The sequence below is a fragment of the Pseudochaenichthys georgianus genome, chromosome 13 (assembly GCF_902827115.2).
Source record: "Pseudochaenichthys georgianus chromosome 13, fPseGeo1.2, whole genome shotgun sequence".
NCBI lineage: Eukaryota > Metazoa > Chordata > Actinopteri > Perciformes > Channichthyidae > Pseudochaenichthys > Pseudochaenichthys georgianus.
This window is the reverse complement of record NC_047515.1, coordinates 21060804-21078199: the sequence shown is the minus strand read 5'-3', so window position 1 is coordinate 21078199 and position 17396 is coordinate 21060804. Positions and strand designations below refer to the sequence as shown.

At 39.4% G+C, this 17396-nt stretch overlaps 1 protein-coding gene across 2 annotated transcripts in view; it reads left to right on the top strand.

The window, feature by feature from the left end:
- The first annotated feature begins 14344 nt into the window (after positions 1–14344).
- igsf9ba (immunoglobulin superfamily, member 9Ba) overlaps positions 14345–17396 on the top strand; it is a 77924-nt gene continuing 74872 nt past the window's right edge. For both annotated transcript variants that reach the window (XM_034097773.1, XM_034097774.1), the window contains exon 1: positions 14345–14610. In XM_034097773.1, coding sequence (XP_033953664.1) covers positions 14547–14610 — 64 coding nt within the window. In that variant the 5' untranslated portion in view covers positions 14345–14546. The remainder of the gene's footprint in view (positions 14611–17396) is intronic.

The window sequence follows — 17396 nt, the reverse complement described above, 5'->3', positions numbered from 1 at the left end:
TTCCCTATCAACTTTTGAACCAGTTCAACAAAGAAGTCCTTTTTATACTTCACAGTCGGCCTTGCTCAGGACTTTTGATGCTACAGTTTAACATCAGGGTTAATGATATGCAACCCTGTTTGTTTGGGATTTCATTTTCACTTTTCTATCCGTTCTCAAACCCGTGAGCCCTGTTTATTTAAGCTTGACACACAGGTCTAACACTAACCAAGCTATTTAAGGTGTGCACTGTGTTGAAATAAGTACACAATATGAAAGCATATCAGCCTGCATTATTATGCAAAAATCTACTGTGAAATGAACCTGCACATTTTATAACACTCAAGTGCTGTATGAATAAAATACGTTTATATTTTACATTCTTTCCAATAAGCATTGACATGTACTACATACTAAGGAACACAATATAACAATTGTCACTGCGTTACAGTATTCAACACTTCCAATTTACATAGATCTTTATATTTTACATATACCAATGCCTGTCTGTTTTACATTTTTAATTTCAAGACGTAAATGCCACAACAACTTTCTCAATTGTGTTTAATTTTGCCCATTCTGCCTCTGTGTCCCTCCTTTCAGCCACATTCCCACTTCCCCAAACCCCTATTGGGCTTTGTCATTCTCCACCATGTCCACTAGATGCCCTCACAGCTTCCTCATCTTGGTCACTTGACTCCCACATCATCCTGCTCACCTGTGTCTCATATCTCAATTACTCAGCATACCAGATTGTCTCTTTTGCTTTTATAGGCCATACCCCCTGGTTAGCCCCTGCCCCCCTGGGTAGCCTACCTTGTAACCCTTTAATAATAAGTTCAGCCTTTAGCCTGTAGTTTGTAGCCTTCTGTATGTAGCCTGTACCTTGTAACCCTCTGTAGCTTGTATGTAGCATGCAGCCTCTGTCTTGGCCTGTAGCTGCAACCTGCTCCTGCGTCATTCCGTCTCTCTCTCCTCTGACTCCGAGTCACCTCTGCTTGGACTTGCCGCACAACCGCCCCCTGATGGTAAATGCTTTTAAATTTGTTTCCTTTGAAAAGTTGTTAAATATATTTACTTCAATGTTTAATGTTGTGAAAACAATCAAGTTAAATGACAGGCCTCTTATGCTTAGCCCAGGCCCCAGTCATGCTCTGATGCCGACACTAACTTTTGTTGTGCAAAATTGAGTTATTGGAAAAAGTACTTTTGTTTGTTTTATTGCGGGGTTCTGAAATGCACCACCAAAAAGTATTTAAAGTGTAACTCAATTAAAACATTAGGACATATGTTGGACCTGTAAGACATAAAAGTATAGTGCTAAACTGATCAATTCGAAACCCATTCAGAGAATAAAAGAACCGCAAATTCCAAAACTACAGCCTAATGCTAACACTTAAAAGACAGCCAAATGTTAACTTTTCTTGACATTTTTAATCTCTGTTCAAAGGTAAGGCGCTACGCAATAGCATAGGCTCATATTGGGGCATGTTAATGTGTTTCATTGTAGTACAGTTCCCTATGCTTTATGATAAATGACTGGTGGCAATGATAATGGAACTTCTAGTCTTAAGGGATTCAAAGAAACGCTAATGTATACTACATATGGCTGTATACTGGTCATTAGTGTCCATTTCCTTGATGGATATTCCTATCTCTAAGTAACCTCCTGTGAGTGTCAAATCCCTGCCCTTTGAAGGTTACCATAGAGCTCCCAACCCCATTCTTGCTACCATTATTGCTGTGCATTAAAGCAAGACATTTGCTGCTGATATTTCTGCTGCTTATTGTTCTTTTTACACTAACTCTCTAATTTAATAACTCTTTAATCTGTAGTCGACAAACTGTTGAGAATCCCTGGGATATGTGAGTGCTATTTTTGGTCTCTGCTCTTTTCAGTTGGATTTTCCATGAAGATTGCATCTGACACACATTCAGCTAAAGCTTTCATTAAAAAGCTGCAACCAGAAAGTGTCTCCCTGAAGCAGGAGTGGGACTTCTAAAAGGCAGCTCGAGGTTCAGATAGGAAGGTGGTTTAAATCTGCCAGAAATGACAATCAGAAGGGAAAGGCTCGAACAGAGCAAGAGAGGACAAGGTCTCACATCATGGTGGCTGAGTGAGTGGCAGGAGTGACTTTTAAATATTGGATTCTAGAGGGTTTCTTCTTTACTGGTGCTTACAGTTTCTATACATTTAATCAATGCATGACTCATTTTGCATTTGAGGTATTATTTCCCAATTATCCCATACAAATATTTCCATTAAAAACACATTTCTAATATTTTCCATACAAAGAAAACCGATGATCCCTAAAAAATAATCATAAAAGCTGTCCTATATTTAAATGTAGGATTTCACTTGCAAGTTGCAACAGAATATATTTTTTAATTGTTCTATTTTTAGCTTTTTAGTATAGGACCGGGCTTTTTCCATTACGATTTTTTTTTATTAAGTATTCTACAGAGATTATTGCCTTCTGGTTGGAACATCCATTGCAAGTTTCTCCTAAGAAAAAGCTCACCCTGCAATAACCTAATTTTAAATGCGGTCTTATCTTTTTTGCATTGAATAGGTCAAGCTTTGGCAAGAGCCAAGTTCCCAGACACTCCACGATAATTAAATATCTACTGAAACTGTCTCGTTCATTTTATTTATTTATAAGATGCAGCCTGTGTTCAACTTAACTCTGTGTTGTATTATGCTCAGTATCAAAGGAAGTTATACAGAATGGAACCTGTATGTGTTATATTATATGGAATCATGATTGATGAATACATTTGTATGTTTAACTTAGTTGGTCAATATGAAAATTGTAAAGTTCTCTATCTAGTGTTGGACAAAAGTTTATTAGATTTTATAATGGTTTAGGTGAAATCTTAGTCATAATTACGTAATTTGGATTATACATGTAGCTGGAAGAAAACCTTTGCAGACTCTTCCTCAAACATACCCAAAAGTTCAAATAGGTAATTTGCTCACTATACTACATCTGTCATGTAAGCCATACGTTGTTAGTAGTAAGCCTTTTGCTTTCCGTTTGGTAAATCATTAACGATACCGATACTAACCTCGACAATCCTGTAGGAATGATAATGTGCATTGAATAAGTGTAGTCATATGTTTGTGGATTATTAAAGGTGCATTGTGTAAAGTCTCAACAATTGGTCAAAAAAAGAGAATATCACTGATATTCTAATGTCACTTTTTGCGTCGGCCAATAGTTCACATTTGCCATCATTTGTGTTTACTGAAATACATTTAAATGTGATTATAATAGCGTATCTATTTTTGACTAAATTAATAAATTGAATCACTGATTACAAATGTCAGCATGTAATTGTTGGTAGTTTTAATCAATCAATCAATCAATGTTTATTTATATAGCCCAATATCACAAATGTTACATTTGTCTCAGTGGACTTCACAGTTTGTACAGAATATCAGTATGACAATGCGACACCCTCTGTCCTTAGACCCTCACATCGTACAAGGAAAAACTTTCGGAGAAAACCCACAGTTTAAAGGGAAAAATGGGAGAAACCTCAGGGAGAGCAACAGAGGAGGGATCCCTCTCCCAGGACGGACAGACGTGCAATAGATGCCGTGTGTAAATTGAAAAGATAATACATTTGCAACATAGGTAGTCCAGATGTTTGGAAATGCATGTGTGTATAATAGGAAGATGAATCCATGAGGATATCCATCCAGGACCTATGATCCAGGACCAGGACCACAGCCACGACTCAAGATCCAGGGCTCGCGATCCAGGACACAGGACCGCAGGATCATCCATGACTCCGGATCTCAGCGTATAGACACCAAAAAGAAAGACATTTGGGGAAGCTGGGTTAATCGGAACATGAGAGTACACAGGTACACAGACAGAAATAAGTAAGATGTCCCCCGACAAACTAAGCCTATATCAGCAAAACTAGGGGCTGCATCTAATCAGCCCTAACCAGAGCCCTAGAGATACTAATAAATATCTCTCTATGGCTCTGGCCCTAACTATAAGCTTTATCAAAAAGGAAGGTCTTAAGCGCACTCTTAAAAACGGATATGGTGTCTGCCGCCCGAACACAAACTGGAAGCTGATTCCACAAAATGTGGAGCTTGATAATTAAAGGCTCTGGCTCTGTTAGAAATTAAAATCAATGTTTTGATGGTATAAATGTAGCTTAAACATACCGTCAGTTAAATGCTGTTTTATACTGAAAAACCAGAAAATTCTTGTGCACAACCAGTTAAGCTTTTATTCTGAAAAGAATGCAAACTTAAATTGATTATAGTCTATTATCAATTCAGATTAAGAAACTAGTGTTGCTTGCATCCTATTTTAAAGGCATTTCTTTTTATACTCTACTAAAATGCAACAAAAAAGGGTTTGATTCTATTAATGTTGTCTCTTGTATTGCACTTTGGCAGCAGATTCCTGTGTAGCTTCAGATCTGAGTTGTCTTAGTAAGCCTAATTTATACTTTTGTAGCAACACTATTTTTATATAATGGCAAAGAAAGGGATCAGTGTATTTTCTTTTTTTCCTGTGTCATATGTGGCAGCAATGTTTCTTGAAAACATTACCTACTGTAGTATGTGACGTGTGAATAAACTCCAACTCTGTATCAACAACACTGTTGTGTAACTTCAGTTAAATACTTGTATGTGTGTAGATTAGAAAGAGGTAAGATAAAGGATCTGTAGTATTTTATGAAGTATTAATCGTACATAGGTCAGTTGTATACAAGTAGAAGTGTGTATTTTCCTGGTAGTAGGCTGTCAGTAATGGCTACGCCTCTCTATTTGGACTGGTAGATCTCGGCAGACTGGCAACTTTAAAAGTAGCTCTCGGTTCAAAAAAGGTTGGGCACCCCTGGTCTATGCCATGGCGAATACAGTCACTGCTTTATCTATGTCTGTATGACGTTGTTGTGAGTGTGGACGGAGCAGCAACAGGTTAGTTTAGCCTGATGGGTCCGATTCCATTCAGAAAACACGCATTTTAAAAGCTTTTCGCCTGCCGTCTTATCTGCAGACTTGTCAAAGCGTTAATTCATGGTTTTTACTAACCGTTATCAGTATGTAGTTACTTCGGCATCACTTTGAAACGTGTATTACAATTAAATCATGGTCAAATATGTTCATTTTGTTGTAGTTGGTATCTCCCATAGGATCTACATGGAGATACGCCCCGCCCCCTCTCCAGCGCCTCTTGTTTGAATGACAGGAGCAAACACAGCTGACAGCCGCGGTGAAACTCGAGTGATTAGAGCGATGCGAATATTGGGTGGTCTACCATAGTATTTACATGGAGATAAGCCCCTTAAAAACCATGAATTAATAAAGCATTAATTCTGTGTTTACTCCTGTCATTCAAACAAGACGTGGGCCGTATCTCCATGTAAATCCTATCGGAATCGGATCGATCAGGCTAACTAACCTGTAGCTGCTCCGTCCACACTCACAACAACAACAGACATAAATAAAGCAGCGACTGTATTCGAAATGACTTTTGTCCAGTTTCTGAACAGATATGAGGAGCTGTGAGGGGAAAAATACAAAAGCATTGCACACAATTTAAACCAATCAATGTTGTGTAATTAACAAGGATAATCTGGTGTTTTTTAGTCGATGAGTAGTGCACTCACTGTATATCAATCGACAGTAAGGGGAATACTTACTTCCGGATGTACAATTCTCCGTTATCCAATGAGAATGGACCCTCACATTGCATTTAAGGGCAGCCGACACAAACGAATGCCGTGCTTCCATGAGCGTCAAATCCCGCCGCAGATGGGAATACATTGCAATCAGTTGAAAGCTATTTGCGTCCCTTTATGAAGCTGAAGGAGCCTCGGAGCGTCACAACTGCACGCCACGGACACTGACCAAACGTCGCACCTGGACGATTATGGAGTGAGAGTATGTTGACATTTTGCGAAACACAATAGCCAGCATGTGTAGTTCTGGGGGGGGCGTTCATTCCAGTTTTGGAAAAGTCTGGCGTGGTTTCGTTCCATTTCAAATAGCTGTTGACGCTCAGTAACCTTGACACACTGCCACTCCAACATCCAATCCCAGAGCTTGAAGATTAATCACGGGGACTGTAGTCCTAAACGATAGCTGGGGATTATGGGTAGTGTAGTGTCTTCGGCCATCCTAAACTCCTAGAGGCCTCCGTCTGTTTCCGGTTATTTTTATTTTGAAATTCAGTTCCTGACGGACGCCAAAAAAGCCAGAGATTATGGAATTAAACCAATAAATAAAAGCAAGGATAATTGTGTGTTATTGGTGAGTAAATAACAGTGTGTTATTTTGAAAAGAATAACAAATTACAAGGAAAAAAAGATTTAAAAATACAGATCTCAGTATTCTGAGGCTCTGAGCCCCATTTATTTTCCTCACAGACGACAACAAAAGTCCGAAATGATACGATTTAAAATAAAAGCAATAATTGTGGCTTGATATTGAGTAAGAACATGTTTTTATTAACCACACAGCTTCCGGTCTTCCACGACCCGACCGGAGAAAAAGACGTGCTGCAGGCACGAAACACATTACCAGTAGAAATACATTGCTTTTAAAATCGTGCTGTGCAACACGAAAAAAAGGGGGAAATCGTGTTGGTGAACACGAATCAATAGATTAAAAATCGTGTTGGTGAACACGAAATGCCATGAGACTGGGTTGTCAATTTATAGTGTTGGTCCACAGCGCAAATGTATTAGTTTAACAAAATCCGCATCTAAAATTGTGTCATAGATACGTTATTTTCCCCTGTGCAATTCTCCATTTACTCAACAATAACACATAATTATCCTTGTGTTTATTTATTTGTTTGATTAATAAACACAAGTTGGAGTCCGTCAGGACCGAGGGTAAGTATTCTCTCCGCTTCGCTTGACAAACCAACAAACCCCGTGATAGTCCTCAAGCTCTGTGATTGGAGAGTGTGCTCCGAGGGTTACGCCGAGCGTCGAACAGCACTTGAAATGGGATGGAACCACGGCAGACTGTCCAAAACTGGATTTGAACGGGTCCACCCCGTCTCCCCCTCCCCCACCCCGTCCCCAGAACTACACATGCTGGCTATTGTGTTTCGCAACATGTTCTCTATCTATGGCACGTCTCTACTGGGAGTTGTAGTTTTAAAAGACATTTTCGTATTTCCCATAATAAGAAGTTGCCAGTATTAAACTGTGTACATCCCTGGAGGTTTAGGGGGTAGGAAACACTCACATTTAAAACATATAATTAATAAATGGGTGAAAATTGCTTGTGCCCATAATGGAAAGCATTAATATATATACCCACATGCCAGCTAAGGTCAGAAAAGCTTTATTTAACAGCTGGTCTTATGTCTGTGACCCCTCCTGTTGTTAATTGATAAGCCTGAAACATGCACTTGTCAAGGTTCAGAGGAAAATTTTGCAAATATGGCAGTAGCCATCGATCATCTTAAGATAAGATATACTTTATTGATCCCAAGTTGGAAACATTTGCGTTACATCAGCATGTGTAACGGTTGTAAATATGCAGTGGTGTTTATTTGTAAATCATTTAGTATAATCACACAAATTCTGTGTTTTATATTTAACAATTCTGTGTTCTTTATTTATTGATTGTTCAATACCTGACAAGGCCGGAGATGAAATATCTATATACATCTTATAAGAGTATAATACATATGTATAATATCAGTTAAAATAAGTGCTTCAACATAGTTAACATTGCTGGAGGTATGCACAAATATTGATAGATGTCTTGAGGAACCTGCGATCCAAGTTTTTCATTCATTGCATAACTACACCGTTTGTGTATGATATGTCAATAAACCTTAGAAAATCTTGAAATCTTGAAAGGGATGTGCAAAATAGTAATTATATACATTCTTTAATGAATTATTAGTAGAGAATAACGAGTAATGAATATACTTTATAGGGATCCTATTAATATCTAATAATAAAAATAATGAAATTCAATAACATGCTTTAACCACTAGGTGTCCCTTTATATCAGCTGTGCACATTTATGGTGTGAATACAGCCTATCTACCAATTGGATCAAATATAAAAGTCAGCCGTATTAGTGTTGATACTGCAAGGAGACGTATTGTGTGAAAAGAAATGTAAAATGTTGTTTATATATTTATATTTATATATTTATGATCCACGTCACGTTTTCAGTGTTGGCGGCAGTTCCTCATGTTTGTCTAGAAGTCTTCTCATCAGGGCTCTATAAATAGAGAACTACAGCAGATATGTAATATTTAATGCAGCCAAACCGTGTATTATAATGCCGTTATGTGATGACTTTCAAAGAGAAAAGCAAGCACACTCGGAATAAAGTATTATTTTATTTTAAAAAAATGTTTTCGGTCTGTTTCCGGTATTTGTTTATGACGATGTGATGTGAGATGTGAGACTGGAATTGCACAGGGGAAAATAACGTAGGCTATCTATGCCACAATTTTAGATGCGGATTTTGTTAAACTAATACGTTTGCGCTGTGGACCAACACTATACATTGACGGGGAAGGGGGTAGCAATAAAGATAACACCATTAAACAGTTACACAACATAACAGAAATAATATCGATAGCAGCGTCCCTAGCAACCGCCTTGGTAACAATGAAAACGTTGTATGGACACAATTTCCTGTAAGTAATCTTCGTAATAACTAGCAATGAATGGTGAAACGTAGGGATCCTACAATTTCAGAGGCGTTTTTGTAGAAATACTACGTCCTACGTTGTGGACCAACGTAGTTATTACACGTTTTTTTGTGAGACTGGGTTGGATTATTATGCCCTCTTTCTTTTTCAATCACAAACAGATTCTCCCCTCGGACACAGTAATTGAAATGCTTGTTCGTTCTTGCTAAAGGGATGCGGTCAAAAGAGTTTCACACATTTCATCACATTGAGAGAGGCTAAATGGTGCTGTGATGCTATACAGAACAAGAATCAGAAATTATCAACACTGCATCTACAGCTCAATTATCACTGTGGTAAAAATAGCTTTCACAAGTGTGCTGAAAGATGCACCTGGGGGGAAAAAAGTTTAGAAACTTAAAGATTTCAGTGTGATGAGTGTTGGCTGGCAGCTTTAAATAAGATGTTCACATTTCTTTAACACTGACATTTTGTTTGGAATATAAATGAACTGATTGTATTATAATTAGACTAACCAATAAGTTATATTCCTGGCAGTTCACCTGTAGAGAGTGATAAGAAACCATGGCAACCATACAGGTTACCTCCATCTGAATAAGGTTCAACAACATGATGTTTAATCGTGACAATCACAGTTAAGTGTCTTTGAATGGTAGTGAAGGAATTTTTTTTAAAGAAAATAGCCAGAATGTAACTTAGACCTTGGAAAACATATCATTGCATTATTTCATTTTCTGCAGTGAAACAGCAGCTACTGACGGGGTTCAGTACACCTAACAAGACGAACGGTGGCGCTTCACTCCTCCTGTATTTTACTCACAGATCCCCCATTTAAGTGGGCTGTTCACAGACTCCACACTGAACATGACAAGTGATTCTGATGTGAGGAGCAGTGCGGAGAATGAAAGTGACTTTGAGGCCCTAAACTCTGCTGCCAACGCAACACAACGCATGTGTCATTCACATGGGCTGCTCCATAGACTTATAGAGACAAAAATAAACTGTAAGAGCAGAGCAGTTGAGTTGTTTCAATCCTGATACTTCAATTCAAATCACATTTTTCGTATAACCAAACACTGCACATTAAAGAAGGTGTTGAATAACAAACTGCATAATTCAGTGTATAGACTTTTTTCTCTTTATTCTTCACCGGTCTTTTATACTGCCCTCAGTTGTAAGTTCCTATCTCAAGTCTATTTAAAATCAGCCAAATTGGATACTGTCATCTATTAATTATAAGTTTCAGCAGACAGCATACTGGATTCTCACAATGCTGGCAATTTACAATTCCCACATAAAATAAGTATTTACTATCTTAGCTGTTTTTAGCTTGCATAATGAGCTACGGTTAACTATTATCAATTATTCATTATTACATTTCATAAAATGTACCAAAAGGTTTTAAAATGTCATATAGTCAAACATAAAAATCTAAATCTTGACAATATTAAGTTTGTTTTCATACAGTAAATGACAAAACAGCAAGCATGTAATCTTTTTATTTGAGAAATTGGAACCAGAAAATGAAAATCATTTTTGTTTGGAAAAATATTAATTTCCTTTCTAACCATGGCCTTTAATCAACACATGATTGCAGTTCTACTAATGACAGTAAAAACTAAAGACACCCTGAGCCACCGATCTACTCCGATATGAATAACCCAACTGGAGCAGGACAGGGGGAATAGTAAACACACTCCAACAGATTCCCTGAGAAAAAGGGGAGTGGCTAATCAAGCCACCCCTGAGAGACGCTGGAGGAAACCAATCAAGGAAATGATTGGCTGTTAAAAGGAGGACAGCATGTCATTCAAAAAGAGAAGAGAAAGAACCAAGAGGAAGTCGGATCTAACAAGGAAGAAAGTGGTTTCTTATGGACTTCATCAGAGAAATCAGGCTATTTTTGGGAGTTTTGCCACTGAACCCAGGAGCTGTTGGGGAAACATTTAACTTTCCCCTTCCCAGTTAAAACCTGCAATCCGGTGATCTACTCTGGCCTGTCACCCTCAGAGAAGTTATTCTCACTACACCAATATCATTTCCCCTCCTCTTGCCTTATGTGCACAGTGAATGTATTATTCCTAAAACAAATGTTTGACATCTTTTAATGATAAATAAGGATTAGTACTTGTTCAAGTCTTGTTGATTGAGGTTTTAAAAGATGAAAAGGGATGTTACATTACTCTAGGTTGTCCTGAATTACATTTTAACAAACATAAATACACACAAAAATGAAGCTGGTCTCTTGTGCAAGACACTACTGACCACTACTGGTTAAAAGCATGAACTATACTTGAAAGCAGCATGTGACTATAAGGACATGCAGAGCTTGAAAACACCATAAACAGACATGCAGCCAAACATCTGTTGGGCAGGTTAGTCAGCTGCAGGCTGCTGGGCCCTCAGTGTACACATCCATATGTCTCTGTCACTGAAGCTTTTGGGTCCATGCTCAGTCACACCATTGGACAGATACGGAGTATGAGAATAAAGGAGCAGTGCAAGCATTTACTTTGTTTTCACTTGGACCTTAAGGATTAGGAATGTCATAATTGTATATTTTGGATGAGTGATACAATTATCTCTCTTAAAAACACAATTTACTGGACAAAACCGACGTTTTTGAACATCAAAGAGTTGCCTGCTCACAGTGGTGAGAAAATCCCACCGGAAAGTGACCCTAAAAATAAACAGAATATTCTGTTCTTGAGGACAAATATACATTTTTCATTCTTTTATTGTTGGCGGGACACCTGACAAACTGCAAATGGAGAGATTCTGATCTTTTCTTGTTCCAGCATCTGTCAGAAAATAATAATTTATGTTTTCTCTTTATTCATTGCTGCTCAAAAGAGGGCTATTGCTGAAAAAGTTAACCCATTATGTTTTTAGTTTTCAATCCTTTTTTTACAGTGCAACCCTGAAAAACGTAATTGAAACATCCATTATTCTGATAACTGCCAACATGCTTAAAGATCCACATGAGGAACTCAATAAAAGTGGAATCTTATGCATCATGCAAGGGATATGACCGTTTTCTGCAGAAAATAATCCTGTTTTTTCTGTGCAGAAAAAAACAGTCCCTGCTGTATTCAACATTTCGAAACATTCTTGTTCCCTTGCTGCCCTTTGGTAACACAGCCAGCTAATCTCCCTTGACAGGCCTCAAAAACTAATAGATTTGTTGCATAAGAGATTATCTTAACGGCTCTTATCTTTCCTCTGCTCTGGCTTCTAGGTAATTTTATTATGGAGAAAAACAGAGAAACAATCTCTGCTGCTGCCTACAGTATATGAAGCAAATGCCAATATGTCGTGTGTGTCGCTGTGGAAACAGGCTCATCAAGGCACAGGCTGAAGAAGGTATAGGCCGACATGTTGTGTCAGCACTTCTGTAACTTTAGGTGAGGGTTGGAGGGGGCTGTGGAGGTAATGTGACCTTGTTTTGCCATGCAGCAGTCACAGCACAGTCCTGCACACCTCCCCTGACAGTAATTGTGAGAATCTGACGGACGCTGCGCCTTCAAAATGGCTTGGTCATTGGTGGTAACAATTCCTCCGTGCAGCCCACTGTGGAGCTTTAAATGTGAAACCCTTCATTTCTCACCTTCAGTGACACGGCTGTACAACTAGAGAAAGCTTCCTGACACAGAGCTTTTGATAATTGGGAACTATAATTTATGACTCATAGCTTCAGTTGTGGATGCCATCAAGTCTTCTGCTGAGTTCCCTTCCAGCAGAAGTCATGTAAATGTTACAGAGGTTTCTTCAGCTTTCAACACTGGAGCTCCCATACAGTATACCTTCTTACACTAACATGTGCAGTACATATGTGTGTGGCCAGCTGTGAGGGAGGAGCTGAGAGCATCACTAAGATGCTAGGCTCCAAATCTGATCATCACCCCCTCTGTAAAAAGCTGTCGTTGTTTTAGAGTAGGCCTTCCCAACATTAGACCTGAAACCTTTGAAGATAATCAATGTTAAATGTGTCTCCATTACACGTTGACATTCAACCACTGAGTAATGTTACCTTCTCAGAGACATTCATTTTAACCATTTTTAGAGGCATAAAATATCCAGGTTTTCAAAATGATTGTCATAAAAAAACACAAATGTGACTTTAGCTATTTTTCTTATTTCTAAGCCTGCTAGTCATCTGTTGAACCCTCAGATTGATCCAAATGTGTCTCCTTTGGGGGTTCTGACCTTTAGAACAATATTTTAGAGAAATTGTTACACAAATTAAAAAAAAAGGCTGAACAATTGCAAATGCTTCCATACAGCGCACAAGCGGTGGTCAGTGGGTGGTTTAAGGAGTAGGAGAATGTTGTGAATAACATGATACAGCATACACAGTCACCATCACAAGACCTAGAAACATGGGCGAATATCAGAGGAACAGCGTTTATACCTCCAGCAGAGTTTCAGAGGGATGGAGAGATGCTGTACTCATGGTGGCCCAAATCCGGACACTCAATGCTGTTTATTCGAATCACTGCATCTTTATTTAACATGCATGGGCCTGATGTGATGGTTATGAGATTACAAGCAAATGTGCTATTGTTAATGTTAATATTGATACTGTATAGTTTTAGTTTGTGCTAGGAGAGATGTGTAATCAAATTGAAAACTAGTTATAAAATAGTGTTTCACATTTTCAAATGTGTTACTATTACTCGGCAGGATTGTTTTGCATGGCTACAAAGATCTTCAGACAAAATGGAGAATGTATTTGATTTTGAGTCACCTTTTTGAGATTTTCTTGGATTTCAGACTGGAATATGCCAGTCTCCAACAAAAGGGAAGGGGGGGGAGACAGACAGAGGGAGATGCCGAGACAAACCTGTGACAAATTCAGCTGAAAGACCACGATTTGCAAGACTAGTCTCCACCGAGTTTCTCTCCCACCATAGATCCCCCCCATATGTTTATCCTCCAGTTATTTCACAGCAGCTGGATTGAGCATTATTTAGATGAGATCCGAGCTGATATCGAGCAGGCTGAGCCGTCATATCCCTCTATGGACATGCATGTAGAAAACAGAGGGAGTGAAAGTGAGGCAGCCTTATCAGTGTTAAGCATGTGTGCGCAGTGGGCAGCGTGATGGAGCTGCATCCTCGCGCTTGCGGCCATCGAGGAAAAAACAACACGGTACTGTATCTGTCGCCACACCCATCATAAAGCCAGACACGGCACCGTAGAGAGGAAAGAGAGCATTTTATGTCGGTGACAGCGACATGACAACAGCCGAGGGCTATGGCTGAGCGGCAGATGAGTTACACACATTCACCAGCGTCCCCCCTTTTCATCGAAAACACAGTAAACCTTCGCCATATATATAACTGTCTGGTGCGAATATTGATGTTACGAATAATGCACAAAAGGCTGTTTGAATGAATGGATGATGGTGCACGTGGGGGCCAGTTAAGGAGAGGTATTTAAAGATGTGGACACGTCTCTCTGTCAATGCGCATGATACTGCGGTTCCACTACTATGGCACGCTCCAACTCACCTTGAATCGGCGCACGGCCGCTCTCCTGTCATTCGGGTGCGGGGCGTACGGAGAACCAATACACGCCCCAAAGCCTCAATCAGCAGCCAATCCAATGACAGAAGAGGCGGACCTGTGGAGGCATTCTCACACTTGGTTTCACTATGCGCTCGTAAAACGGCTCCGTCTACTACAAACGCGGCGGTGCAGGTGCTCTGTCTCTTCGGGAGAGGATGCGGATGGAAGGACGGGGGAGGGAAGGGATGAAGGGAAACGCCACGAGGAAAGAAAATAGGATATGATAAAGGGGCTTTTGCTAAGAGACCGTGAAGTGCAAGGTCGAATATGAGAGATTGGTTGAGCGGGGCACTTTGCGTGGTAATAGCTGGTCGGCAATAGTACTATGATTTGGTATGTGGCCACTCTGATAGCAAGTGTATTCAGCACCAGAGGAACGGCCGCTCAAGGTGAGTTGAAGTGCAATATATGGTGTGCCGCACACATGATTTCGGCTGTCTCCGTGTGCGCTTGGCTTGGTGCTGCTTTTTTGCAATCGCATGATATTTTTTGTGCACGTTAGGTGATATGAAGTGTGGGGCTAATTCATCCTAACAAATGGCTGCTTATCTCATATGTCACGTGAAAGTTCAGCCCTGTTTAAATCGTATCATAGGAAATAACAATTGTCTTGAAATGGCCCGGCTCATATGCATGATATGTAAGGGGGGATCATTCACATGCAGGCTACAAATGCTCCATAATGATTGACCATGACAAAGATGCGTTTATTGATATGGCTGCGTGTATTGTGATATCCAATAGGCTCATTTGTATGAGAGAACAACGAGCAAATTGGAAATAACGTCCGGAATTGTGTGCATTGTATCATAGCAAGCAGTCCCATTTGAGTTCTCTAGAGAGGGGTGTGACCGTATCAGCCTTCAAGATGGAAAAGTAACTAAATAATGCATTACGTGTCAGATCAAATGCACTCCTGAATTGATGGAGCCCATTGCTTCATGCATGGGATTCACATGCTGGATTCCACACTGCACATGGATATGGCCACAGTGCTGTGTGTGATGCACTGAGCACACATGCTGCAAGGCTCGCCTAGTGCTGATCTAAGTGGCTCGTAAACTAGTCATAGCAACAAACTGCACAATATCCATTTTGTTCATATTTTTCCTGAGCACTCTGTATTGACCCATGTACTTACTTAACCTTGTTCTTCCACTCGTGTCCAGATGAGGGAGACATGTGCCAAGCTGTCACCTGGTAACTGATCCCAATGACCCCATATACCCAGTCAAAACTGGTCTGCTCACAGGTCTGGCTCCTCTTGTGATAACAGCCAGGTCCAAGCCGACTACACATTTGAAAACCTCCTCTTATAATGCATTTGATTTAGGAACAGTGAATCTCTCATGGGTGTGATTGTTTAAAGGAGAAAGTCTCCATTTTATGAAGGCAAAGATGTGGCCTAATAATATCGACTCAAAGGTGTTGTTCGGAATCAGTGCACTGGCGTTGATTTACGTTTAAAAAGGTTTCCAGGCTGCACTAGAGGGTCACAAATCTACCAGTTATGACACATAGAGGTATTTCTTCTGTGTCACACATTATAGTGTCTGGACCGGTCTGGACCCAGTCTGATGCTACACAGAACCCCTGAAGTGCATGTTCACACCAACTATGACTTATTTTTCCTCAACCTGTCATCATAATTAAAGGCTTCTTGACAATATAGTGCAGTTTAATGCCATCAATTATAATAGTTATACAGTATTTTCTGCAACAACATAAACAATAACCGCAACTATTAACTGAGGTGGCATTGTATCCTTGAGCTTGTTTTTAGAAGCTTTGGGAAATAAGCTCATTCCGTTTTAGATTATTATTACCGCAGCCGATTAGCTTAACAAGCAGCCGATACATTTAGCTTAGCATAGCATAAAGGCTGAAAAAAGTTATTTATTGGCCGGCTGATGTGACTTCCTGGATTCATGATGTCACCATGACAATACAGTTAACAAGCAGAGCGCCAGAAGGTGACTTATCACATATTTAAAATTGTTTGTTACTTTGGGACAGAGCCATGCTACATGTTTCCCCGTGTTCACATGTGCTAAGTTATTCAGCTGCTGCCTGAAACAGGCATGAGATTGGCTTTCAATATTAAGTTCATTCTCCAACATTCATCAAGCAAACGTTGAACTCTTCCTTAAAGTAGTGGTGGTCAAATAAGGTGCCATCTTTATACACCTGCTAGTGATCTGCATGTCAGCTGTTTTAGCACCTACCCCCTCCATTGAGAGTCAGTATGATCTCTTGCTGTTGGATGGCATGACAAACCAACAAAATGGTGGGAAAGATCTACCCTAATACTAGGAAGAACAAAGTGTATCGAGTTTGTTCATTGTTAAATATGTAATATCACTGATGGCATTATTTAATTAATGTGTTCACTGCCTCATGTCATGTAGAAGAGATACTCCCAGATTTGAAGGTACCAATGAACATAAAACGAAGCAGATGGTCACAAGATAACCTGCTCCAAAAAAGCTGAGCTTAGACTTGGCTCCTTTCTCTTGAATGGCATTTTGTTACAGTATATGCACTTCACACATTATTTCGAATGATTAAATGGCCAAAATCTCTAAAATTGTACCATCTCTAAAAATTGTACAATTTCCCGGAACATTGTATAAAAATGTTTTTCTTTTACTGAAAAGAAAGTCTTTAATAAGATGTCATATTACAATTATTTTATCCTAAAAGGCCATCATATAATACTATCTTGTACATAAATGTATATTAAATACACATGTGATATTTCTCTTGTATCACAAAACCCTGCTTAAACGGTGAACTATATGCTGACACACATGGCACAAGCAGGATTATGTGTTGCAGCGAGATATTGGACGTAGTCTAGTCTAATGGTTAGAATAGAAGAGACAACCACGCATACTTTACTGGAGATTAGTTTTGTTTGTCGCACAGTTTGATGCGAGGTTGTGTTCTTACCAAACAGGGAAATGGTGGTAATGAAGCTAGTCTTGTCTGCAAACAAAGGTAGTTTGATGGATTTCAATCTGCAATTGATAACTTGGCTCTTATTTTTCAGAGTGACATGGAACATTATTGTTGGAAATGTGCTTGCTCTTTCTATTTCATTTATTACATTTATTCCAATAGATTTGTATGTTTTAAAGCATCCGTTTTACTTTGGTGCTGTAAGCTGCGGTGT